At 35.5% G+C, this 12,267-nt stretch overlaps 1 protein-coding gene across 4 annotated transcripts in view; it reads right to left on the reverse strand.

Moving 5' to 3' along the window:
* Window positions 1-12,267, reverse strand: part of PTPRQ (protein tyrosine phosphatase receptor type Q) — a 122,293-nt gene that overhangs the window by 18,770 nt on the left and 91,256 nt on the right. For 2 of the 4 annotated variants that reach the window (XM_052669064.1, XM_052669066.1), the window contains exons 49-54: window positions 11,111-11,333; window positions 10,592-10,665; window positions 8,219-8,318; window positions 7,269-7,397; window positions 1,424-1,450; window positions 668-749 (exon numbers count right to left, since the gene is read on the reverse strand). In XM_052669064.1, coding sequence (XP_052525024.1) covers window positions 668-749; window positions 1,424-1,450; window positions 7,269-7,397; window positions 8,219-8,318; window positions 10,592-10,665; window positions 11,111-11,333 — 635 coding nt within the window. Of the gene's footprint in view, window positions 1-667; window positions 750-1,423; window positions 1,451-3,721; window positions 6,164-7,268; window positions 7,398-8,218; window positions 8,319-10,591; window positions 10,666-11,110; window positions 11,334-12,267 lie in introns of those variants that run through there. The other 2 variants (XM_052669065.1, XM_052669067.1) reach the window with 2 other exon arrangements.

The following is a 12,267-nucleotide window of genomic DNA, read 5'->3' on the forward strand; positions in this document are numbered from 1 at the left end:
TATATATACTTCATATGTATGTGATGTATATTTTGAAAACTGGTCTCTTTTCAAAAGGAAACACAAGCTTGCTGAGTTTGTATACTGAGACAAAAAGATGGAGGCTGCTCTCAAAAATATGACACATATGACCTATTAGTTGTAAAGGAGAGAAAAGCAAAATTGTGCATAAAATTTTAACTGTCTATTCTGAAACCCATGAAAGAAAAACATTTTTAAATTGCATGGCAGTATAACTGTGCCCTGAACATTTTACAAAATAAATGCCAGCTGTGTTTTTGGGGTCATCACCATTCAGGAAAATGAACATCTCTAAAACTGTTATGATACCTGTATGTATGTAGAAATCTCCTACATAAACCATTCTCAATTAAACTATATATGCATCACTACATACACAAAAACATAACTACTGTGTTCCTGCAAAGACTGAAATGTAAAGATCATTCATTGCTGACACTTTGGTGAATAATTCTGATCAGGATGCAGTGTACCCTGCAGAATCCAAATCAGGTAATATTACTTTTTAAACAGCCAACCTGGTAATTGTGTATTGATTATCAAGGCCAGAGTACTTCACGGCATTGCCTGCTTAAAATGGACATGAAATGTGACACATGAAACAACTGAAGGTCTTGCGATGTTGTGACAACTGCTAGCAACATACCGAAAATTCTTCCTGAAACTTTAGGTTGTTGTTTGTACAAAGCTCTTCAACATGTTGTAGGAAGGATTTCTTGCTTATTGGCCTGAAAGTAAGGACAGAAGAATTAGAGACCTACAGGTGGTTTCTTTATCATTCTTTTAATTCTTATTTTACTGCAGCTTCATAGTAAGTTATTCCAGTTCAGCAGCAACAGATATTTATATGAAGAAAATGATAAGCTGCTTACAGCTCACTTATTTGGTCTGCTTTCAGTTGCTGCAAATAGAAGCTTTTTTTTTCCTTCTATTGTTTCCCCTCACCAAATCTTTCATTTGCAAATGGTAACAGTACTGCTGGGTAGGATTGTTTTTTATAGGTAATAGCATTCCAAGGCAAGGTTTTGGCATTAATGGAAGTTTGTAAAGTAACCATTGCATTCTAAAGTACATAATACTTCTTTGTTGCACCGAAAACATTTTATACATTGCAAGGTTTTAGACATATAAAATATTGCAGTGACCTCATTCTCATAATGACATGGTTTTTAAACCCTGAGGAGTTTAAATATCCCTGTATTACTTCTCAAGCTAAAACACAGACATGCAGGCTTCACCCCAGAGAGAGAGAAAGCATTTCTCCAGTTACCATGCAATTAGTCATGCTTTTATGATTTATACGCAGCTTGGAGGGTTTTTTTTCCTAATAAACACAGAAGAAGGAACCACACATTGAGATTCACGAATGGCTACTAAATAAAAAAAACTTTAATCTACTTACTTGATGGATTTTCTATAACTAAGTAACCTGCAACAGAGATTTTTGTTAAATGTGGCAGGGTGTGAGTTAACCAATATTGTGCATGTTTCTAGGTTTCAGATGAACTATTCAAGTAAGTAAAGAACCCTATTCATTTCTCTCATGGATTCCATCATGTCAGATGTCTTGGGTGCTTAGTTTTTATCTCAAGTACTAGCAAATATTGAAGGTACAGTTTCTATCATTCTGTTCAGATCATTTTACAATATTCTGGGCTCATATGGGCCTGGGAAATCCATACCTCCAGCATACCACTTCATATACATTGACAGACTTCATTTTACACCATGTGCTCAATGCCATTCTTCTGATGACCACTTCAGACCATAAGGATAAGAGTCATCTGATTCTCTCTTTCAAACTGATAGCAAATAGTGGCTTCCTGCACTGCAGTTTGGTCATTAAATAATAGAAATTACATCAGTGCTGCACATAAGCAACCTGAATACAGTGCTTCAGTGCTGAAGCTACCTAGATCCAACAGCAAAGAACACAGAGACAAGCAGCACCATTAACACAATCGTACTAAATTGTTCCCTCCTTTACTCTCACTCAAAACAGAGAAGTAAAGCACTGGCTAAGCAAAGGCTATGTATGTACTCTCTCTTCATTTTTTAATATTACTAACAGATGATAGTTATATAGGTGCAGTCATAAACTTTAAGAAGCACTAAACAATTTTAAAGAAGTAAGACACCTGCACTTTGGCACTTGCCTTTGAATATTTAAGTGAAGAACTTGATTGTAAGGATAACTGAATTCTCAGACTTCCATTGGTAGCAAGCATATTGCATATTGCAATGGCTTGGCAGAAAATAAGACTGTAGCAAAGATGTTGGCTTTTTTGATTAAGAATCTTCAGAAGGAATGAAGTTTGTATCCCAAGTACTGATTTAAAGGAGACGTCAATGCTCAGCTTCAGCATCCTCAGGATTCAAACCCAACATTTCTTACAAGTCTCTTGAGAATGAAATACACAGTAATAATCTTACAGTATTTCATCAACGAAAAATACTCATCTACCTGTAATCTCATTATCCACAGTTCTTTTTTTTTTTTTGTATAAAGCCTAAAAATTTTGATATCACTAGATGTTGATGAAAACAATTAAGAATCAAACTATTTCATCTGAACAATTCCAGATTCTCATTTGTCTGACTTTGAAACTAGGGAAGAAAAACATTCTCTAAGATAAAGAATGCTTTATTGCCTTAAATCTGATTTTCTTTTAAAACAGTGTATTGTTTCATGTGTGGGATTTTTTTTTGAAGTCTATCAAAAATCTGAATCCCACTCAGATTACTTATGATAGAGCTAGAAAGAAGCCATTTATTTGTGTTGGCAGTGGTATCTGAAGACCATATTGTCACACAGACTCAGCTTTCTTTCTGGGTCAATCATCTGAAATCCACAGGGAATTAAAACTTTGTCCAAATGGAAAACAACAGAAATGAGCAAGTGGGTAAAAGGCTTAACTCATAAGCACCACTGACACTTCCTAAGAACAACAGACGAGCTAATTTTTTAGCAAGTTAATTGAAAGCAATATTGAGCTTAACCCTTCCTGAATGTTAAAGGCCTCGGGAAAGAGAACACATGGTCATTTCTTCCATTGTACCAGGACATGCACTCATAAACCCTGTTCTCCTGGGATACAAAGCTGAGGTAGCTTATAAGTGATAGCTGATTACTAAAGGGAAATTCATTGCAGGAAAAGTTAATGCAGGAGCCATGCCTGTCTCCATCTCCAAAGAAAGAAGAAACACGCTGGTCTGGAGAAAGTAACGTGTGTGCAAAAGTGCTACTTTGACGACAGACACTGAATGCAAAAAATACAGGAAAGGAGAGAACGGGAAAAAATTTTATACACAATTCTTTTCTATAAAAATATTTGTTTGCAAGCATTACAGTGTCTGCAATTAAAAAATATTTCTTCTAAATCTGTGCCCATCTGCTTGACAAGCTGTCTCATTTGTTCAGAGTATTCACCACAAGGTAAAACTTTTCATGGAAAGATTTTAAGAAAAGGATACCTATGGCTTTGCCCCTGCTGCAGAAACTACCGTGAAAGCAGGGTGTCAGAGAAATTCTCTCCCAGCCAAGCACCTCAAACAGGGAAGTGTTACTTGTCTCTAGCCACGTCTGGTGGGCCCTGAAAATCTGTTGACAGAATCCACTCACAGGAGATAAGTATCTGCTTTGAAAAATGGACTGGTAAAAATTATGGACAAGATACAAAGAGAGGACCCAAGTGGCTATATCTCTGTTGAAGAAGAGTTGGATTATTTCTTTAGTTATTTAGTTATTTATTGCCTTTCTTATACAATCTCCACCATCACTGAGATCAATGCATTTCCCAAAAATCCAAAATCAGTATTTCAGATTCATACAGAAGTAGATCTCATTTTCCACTGAACTCAATAGAATGTAATTCCTTGAAGGTACTCTGAAGCTACCTATTATTAATGAATTTCCCAACAAAGACTTGCTGAGAGATGGTGCATATTAGCCACTACTGGTCATTTTCAGACAGTGAAAATTTGTAAGGGTAGTTGTTTTTTTTTTTAATTTTGTTTATTTTCTGATGATCAGAATATCACAATAGGTCGAGATATTCTAAAAAAATATTAGAAAATGTTTGAAGAGACAATGTATGTTTTCGTGGAACAGGCTGGAGTGTCTTGATTCTGTGAATGAACTGTCAGCCTTTCATGCCTTTATTGATTTGACATGATGTATATTGTACTAGTTGAGAAATGACAAAACACTTAGAGTCCAAAGCATCTCCTTCAAAAGAGCCCTGAAAGGGATGATTCATAGGTACGTAGAAAGTTTATACTGCTCTTTTATCATCTAAGATTGCTAAAAAAAGTCTGATCACCCCTTCAGAGTAGAAAATATACTTGGACAATTAAAACTAGATGTCAGGTGACTTAGTAGAGTTAAAAAAAAAATACAAGCAAGCCAGTCTGAAAAATAAATCTGTCCATCTGTGTTTTCCTTATAAACTTACAAGATGCCACGAATTGAAGCTGACATTCTACAACGCAGCAAGCTTTCAAACAGCTGAGATAGCTACCTAAACATAGCCAGAATGTGCTTATGCATATGTTGTAATGCACAGTTCCATTCCAGACGCATGGGAACTTAGAGAAGGTTATGTTGCAGTCATCAGTATGTAATAGAATAATTTATCATGCTGACATGGAACTGCCTTAACCACACATTGTGAGAATGATAAAGAACACATGAACTGAAACTATGATTGACTTCTACGTGGTTATTCTCTGAATGCAACAGGTACAAAAATTCTATAGAGGTGCACTGTGGAAGTCTGAAAACACATAGCAAGTTTAGACGCTGGGTTTTGCAGTAAGCCTCCCTGGTGCATATTGCTTGCTTCTGCAAGCTTCTTGGAATAACTCATCACTACTGGGAAGGATTCATCTATGTGAAAGATAACCTAAGAGAGATAATTAAAATCTCTCCTTTGGCAACTGACATTACCAGAGCAGAATCCTGCATGCACAGAAACATTCTTCAAATCTTAAAAACTCCTTAATTAACTGAAAAGTTTTGAGCAGATCAAGGATATCCCATCCCTCATGACTACATGTAATACAGTCCATTTGCAGACTGCTGTTTGAAAAAATGATATGAATATTGTCCTAGGGAACTCACAGTTAATACCTACATTTCAAACTTCCACAATTTATGAATGTTCAGCAAAGGGCCTGGGCAAGAAGCCTACTGTAGCTCCAGCAAAGCTACTGTTTGAAGAACAATAATTCAGAATTTAAGAGCCGCATCCTGTAGCTTACAGAAAGGCTGAAGAGCAGTCTCCAGTTTAGATCTTACTGGTGTGGGGAAGGAAGGAAGAGTAGAAAAGAGATTGGATGAAGTAACAAACTCCAAAGCAAAATTTGAAACTGACTCACTAAAATAAAGGCTGACGTAACTGAACTGCTGAAGCACTGTATGTACAGTAAAGGTCTTGCTGTGCATAAATCACATAATGAAGTGTGACATCTTATAGTTTGCAATAAGTCTGTAGAGTTTGAAACTGTACAAATCCAAACTTCAGGTAATTTAGACTGAAAAGTGGCACAAAGGCACTCCTCAAACTGATAAATGATTTGGTCAAATATATATGCTGCTGTGATTGTAATCACTTGGTTAGAAAATATCTCTAGTATAAGTGAGTAAAAAACGCAGTTGGGAAAAAAATCTTCTCTTAAATACAGGCCTGAACGACCAGAGGAAAGAAACTTATTTCTTCCTCTGAAGAAGAAATATTTTTTCTACCACACTTGCATTACATTTGTTTCAAGGATAAACTATATATATAAACTATATATATAAATATAAAACTATATTTATAAACTATATAAACTATACGCTAAATATTAATACAATTTGTGTTTGAATGTAAAAATTGCCCTGATTTAATTTAAAATTGTTGTGGTTTATTAACACTAGGGACTACAAATAAACAGGATATCATAATGACAAATATTACTGTCTGTCCTTACTATAGCTGCAAAGATTGACATTTAATTTTGATTAACAGTATCATTCAATATAGCATGGTAGCACACAGGTTAAGAGAACAGAATGGAAAACACACCGTGTTGCTTCAATAATACAATAACTTACTGGATGACAAATATCTCCTTGCGTCTAAAGAAAAATGAAGAGTATCTGGAAGTAAAACCCATCAATACTTTAGTATATAAACAAAATTAGTACTATTCTTATTTCAGGTAACAGCTTGGAAACAATTGCCATTTTGAGGATCATTTATATAAGTTACAGATAATGTGCTGCATTAATAATAATTCAGTCTCTAGAGAATGTAATCCACTGCTATTAGCAGGTACAAACAATGCTATCTGAATGACATCTGCCCCACACAGAACATACCACATCCATTATGCTGATGATTTCCAGACAATTCATAGTATGTTTTCTCATCTGTTACAACCAGCCATGCCTGTGTGCACTATTTTGAACAGGTTTGTTCATGCAATCATCTTACTCTGTACCACACACATAGACATGTACACAGTCAAACAAAACAGGTCAACAGCTACAACCTTTCATCTTCCAGCTATTCCTAGTCTGCAACAGTAGGATGCCTGACTGCTAGGGCAAGACTGTTTTAGGCTTCTCATCTTTAAGGAGGCTGCCTACCACAGTGTTTCATCTGTGACACAGCAGGGAAAATACAGGTAGGTAAAGAATGTTCACCGAACATTTCTAACTCAGTTGGATGTCATCGATTGTTGGGAATCACTGTGATATTTAAGTGGTAAATAATATCCATATTTTTGACAGAAAGAGCAATCTGTTTTTCTTCTCATACATAAACATGACAAGAGATTTTCTAAATGACAGATTTATTCTTGAATTAGCTAACCAGAACTTCTAAGGGGTTTGACTTTCAAACTTTAATTTCAAAATACTTACTAAGTTTTGTAATCTACACAAAACACCGGGCCATTAAAAATACTCGGAAATTCTGTGTTTAAAAATATGTAGTCCCTTTTTTTTTTTTCCCCAACATAATTAAACAGTGATTTGCACTTAGATCTTTATCTTGTTGTAAAAAGAGCTGAAGATTAAGTGATTTTCTAAAAGCTAGTGAGAAGTGTCTTGAGGATGGAGGTCATTCTTTGAAAAAGGATCTCAGTGACCTGTGTAAATAAGAACACCACAAACACTTCCAAACAAGCAAAGGTCAGAAAGGGGTCATGGCTACAACCCCTTTGGACTAACTACTGTTTTTCCTAGAGAGCATGCTTACCGTGTAAATCTCTCATCCTTCAGCTCCAGGTCTGCCACTGTAATCAACTGATCCAGTTTGAACTTAGTGTCAATAATTTCAGCATCTCGTGGAGAGTATGTCCCTCCCTCTTTTTGCTTTTGCCTAATTCTAAACAGAAAATAATAGTGAATAATAAATATGCAAATTATTTGAGGGCAAATCTATACCAATACATTGAAAAGACTGGCTAAAACTTAAAAACAGCTGCCAGAAATCCTTTCTTGCCTTTATTCTGCTCTTACTTCCAATTTAGTCAAATCAGCAGTTGTATTGTCTAAAACTTATGTGTAAAGAATCTAGCTTGCTTAATATTTCAGTTTTCTAACATAAATTATTCTGCAATGCCTGAATGCTGCAGCTGAGGAAGCAGAACTCATGGGACACGAGCAAGCTAACATAATTTATGCAGTATCCAGCCTGCTTCTTTATTTGGGCATTTGTTCACAATTCTGATCAAAGGTTGGCATCTCTTTCATACGTGAGACTTTAAAGTGTTTAACTGTAAAATTTATTAGTAAGATAGAAAATAGTGTTTATAGTATTTACTTCATATCAAGTTAACTGATTCTCAACAGAGCTGACAGTAAATAGGGTTAGCCATCATGGTAACTTCATTCAGCTTACATTCTGATCTGTTTCCTCATTCCTCATTTCAATGGAGAAGTGACACTGAAAGAGCAAGATAGACTTCTGCTGTGATTTACCCTCTGGAGAAGGTTGTTCTCCTCCTTCATCTATGGAAATTAGCACTGCTAGATTAAAGTTAAATTCTGTGAATCCCTCCTCAAGTTTTGAAAAAAAAGAAAAAAAGAAAATGAAAAAAAAAAGAAAATGCAATACACTTGGACATGACAGATTAATTCAGTTGAAAGGATCATTTCAACTCTTCACTAAAACAATATTGAGTGTTTACAAACAATAAATATCACCTTGCAAAAGCATAGACTGCAGCCACCAGAAGAACAACTGAAAGTATACACAAAGTAACTGCAAGGATAACTTCCACAGATCTTCCTGACCGCCCTTCACCTGCAACAGAAAGAGGAAATCTAATATTTAATAGATGCACCAATTTTACGTTTCTAACAGGAGAGAATCAAGTATGGAGAAGTGACAGAATCTTTCCTCTCAAAACAACTGCATCTGTTTTGTGACAGTTGCAGAGCGGCTCAAAAGAGAAAACCATGAGAAAAACAAGAGCAATTTATTTTACAGTCCCTAAGCATTGCTGGTCTATTTAACACATACACTATATGTGTAACCATCCACTGGTGCTTTTCAGGTTTACCTGGTGAGCAAGTTAAGGTAGGTCTACACTGCACTAACATCATTTGGCTCATGACTAACTCTAGCCTGAACTGAGCTCCTGCTTTAGGCTCAGTGCAGCCAAGCACAGACACACTGTCCTAACAACTACGAATGATCAAGCTCCAAAAGTGGAAAAGGATCTCTGATACAGAAATCTGTCTCATAAAGCCCCATGTTTTTTCTGCTTCAATCGTATTTAGCAGTACTAAATTGCATAGACACAAGGTTTTCAGATCTGGTTTTCAGATCTAAATCTACTTATCGTATAAGTAGACTTAGAAAAAAAAAAAAAAAGACAGAAAGTTGTCATAAATAATTCTGTGAAAATTCAAGTTATGGTTTTATCTACTAAAACCAAAGTGTCATGCTGGCAAAACACAGTGATTACTGCAAAATATGATCATTGATTCAAAATGGAACTGCATTTCTGATTGCAGGAAATGTAGATTTCTTCTGAAGGGATACTGTTGCTACAAGTGGAATAGAAGTCATTTGGACAGAGATGCCTAGCAGATCCTGACCTTACAGTTTGCTTTCTGGATTATGATTCTAAAGCAAGTCTGAAGTTCTTCTTACAAAAGCACATTCTATAAAGAAACATCTATGCAACGAAAACATATCTGAAAAAATATTAACTTCCTTCATGCACTTAACTTGCAGTAATGGAAGTGTTAGTAGTTGCCAGGCTGGTGCCATGTCTTGAATCAACTGCGGTACTGATTTCATGCAACCATGTAAGAAAGAGTAGAAGGAACTTCTAATTGCCTATTCCACTTAAATTTTGTTGGATGTGCTTTGAAATGTAGAAGTTAGGGACAGATATGAATTTGCTGTAGTACCCATTTTAAAAACAGTACTGAATGTTAAACACCAGCATAGAAGGCTCTGGTATTATGAGCCACAGAAATTTGAGAAAATTATCAGGCTGTTTTTTTTTGTTTGTTTGTTTGTTTGTTTTTATTTGTCCTATTACATTTTATCCTATTACATTTTACGCAAATAATACCTGCTTATTTATGATTTATACCACAGGAGACAGTGTCACAGTTTTCAGTTTCAATAATGAAGTTTGTGAATTATAATATCTGCCTGACAATAAAGCATGATTTCTCTTTTTGTCATGATGATTTCAGTTTCCTGTTAGAAGGATGCCCAGGTATGTGTATCTGCCTGGATACAATCATACTCATTTCCAGCAGACTTGTTTTCTCTAATCAGGCATTAAGTCTTTCCCCCTCTGGCAAAGCTATTTGCTTCATTGGCTCAGAACTTCATTAGCTAATGGAACAATTTTTGTGTTGTATTTTCCAAAACATTCAGGGCCGGAGAAACAGTGCCAGATCCTTTCAGAATACTCAGGTAGTGAATTAGCACTTCTTCAGTATCAGATCACGTAACAAATTTCTAACGTGGATCAGATGGATAAGGGAGCTCATATCACAGAAGCTGAATGCCAAACGAAAAATTTGTGCCCACTAAAATTCTTCTGGGTACTAATCCAGTTGTCTTGGTTCCCTTTTCAGAACACCGGGGCTAGAGCTTAGCTACGTAAGTTTTGGCTTACCAATGTATTAAAAGAACTTACAGATCTTACTGCAATCTGCTAAGAGAATTTTCATTTTTCAGTAGCTGTACCAGTATATGCAACAGAGAGGGAAATGGCACAAACAATACAGCTTTTGATAATTCACCCTGTCAAGATGAGCTATTCTAGCAAAATGCTATTTACATTGTTATGACTGAATATCTACTAAAAGAACTTTGTTAATATTTCTTTTTCAGTTAACAGTCCAGGCTGAGTAAAGGCCTCTTAACATCCTGAAAAGGACATATGAGGGAATGGACGCGTTTCCTCACCAGGCAACAACCATTCTGGTTAAGCGAGCTCTAACAAAAATAGACACAATTTACTACAGGGAATCCAGTCTACTAAAAAGCAACATGGAATAGTCTGATTTCTCGGAAACAAACGAAACAAGTGACACTTTCCTTACCTAAAGTTTTGACAGGGTCAGAATAGTCAGAATCTGTAAACTGTCCTTTAACATTAGTTGCTCTGAACTTGAATCTGTAAAATAAAACAAAGAAAGCTAATTAAATTAAAATCCGTGTTTCTTTCCTTAAAAAATACTCAATTTAGAAGCTAAACACTGTTTTAAAGTTTTAGGGTAATATACTCTGCTATCCTTATCTTCCTGCAAAAGTGACATCATGACATGTCAATGATTTGGTGTCAATGTGTATAGCATACAATCAAATCATAGGAAGTAGGTTACTTACCTTGAATTTGGTCTTAATTTGGGAACTCAATATCCATCTTTTGTTACCCTAAAACTTTTTTTCTAATTGTCTTCCATACTTACTCTTCAGACAAATAATATAAAGGTAAGAGTGACAACAACCATTTCAAGCTCCACCATTTCATAATTGAACTATATGTTTTGTACGTTTGTATAAATGTATGTTCCACTTAAATCTTCCTCTTGGACAAGTCTAGAGATAAATGTACTTACAGGTACTGCTTTCTTGGTTTCAGTGGACCATTACATATTTTGTCTTGACTGCCTGGTATCATACATGTAGTATCAGCACCTATAACATATATTTCTTCTTTACCACTCATATCTTCCTTTCCTTCTATACATGGTGGGTTTGGAAAGCCTTCATTTGTAAAATATGGCCTTGGTCTATTGAAGTATGCATCATGCCACTTAGTAACATTTCCATCATGCTGAGCTATTATCAAGAAAAGAAATAAAAAATAATTTACATTCTAACTAAAAAACTTCTTAACTAAAGAAGTTAAATAGAAGTTAATAGGTTATTTTTAAGGGCTTAGTAAGCTATCAGTGACATTTATACAAGGAAAATTATAATCATGTTTGTACTTCAATCCAAATATTCTTTTTACCCCACCAACTATATCTTGGTGTTTTAAAGTAAGTCAGCTGAATCACAGCTAGAAAATTTCAGGGGCAGTCTCATACACAGGCTGTGTTGGTAGAAGATATAACTTGTATACAAGACATTTGACATTGAAACTGGATCTGGCCAGCAAAGAAAGAAAAAGTGTTTAAGTACAGTAGAAATTGTTTCATAAATGAAATAACTAATTTTACAGAAAGAGTCAGTATCCAGAAACTCAGATAGGAGAAAAATCCTCAAAACATTGCTTAACATGGCGTTTGCACATTTATCAGCTCAAGAGAACCTTCACAGCAATAGCCAGGAATTAAAAGTCTCTCAGGTTAGTGTCAAAATACATCATTCTGGAAAACGTGAGAAACTGTACCCACTTAACATGAATGCTTTACTGCCATGCTTTTAAGGCAGGCAAAACAAGGGATTTAAATACCTGGAATTTGTTCTTCTTAGGTAAAGTAAGCCTGACCATATGATGTCCAACCATGAAACTCCCACACACATTGGTAGGCAATTACTCAAGAGTATCACGAGACTGTTCACATGAGTAAATGTTCATCAGTCCATACAAGGGAATACACATTCTAACCCACAGTCTACAGAAGGGATTTACATAAATCCCTCTGCCCCCGTTATGAAATAGAAATATCAACCGCACATGACTGCATTCTTCGACAGGCAACAGTGATAGCAACAGAAGAAAAACTTGCAAGAAAAGATCTTTCATATTTAATCAGTTTTCACAAAA

The sequence above is a fragment of the Tympanuchus pallidicinctus genome, unplaced genomic scaffold (genome assembly GCF_026119805.1).
Source record: "Tympanuchus pallidicinctus isolate F22 unplaced genomic scaffold, pur_lepc_1.0 scaffold8, whole genome shotgun sequence".
Classification (NCBI taxonomy): Eukaryota; Metazoa; Chordata; class Aves; order Galliformes; family Phasianidae; genus Tympanuchus; species Tympanuchus pallidicinctus.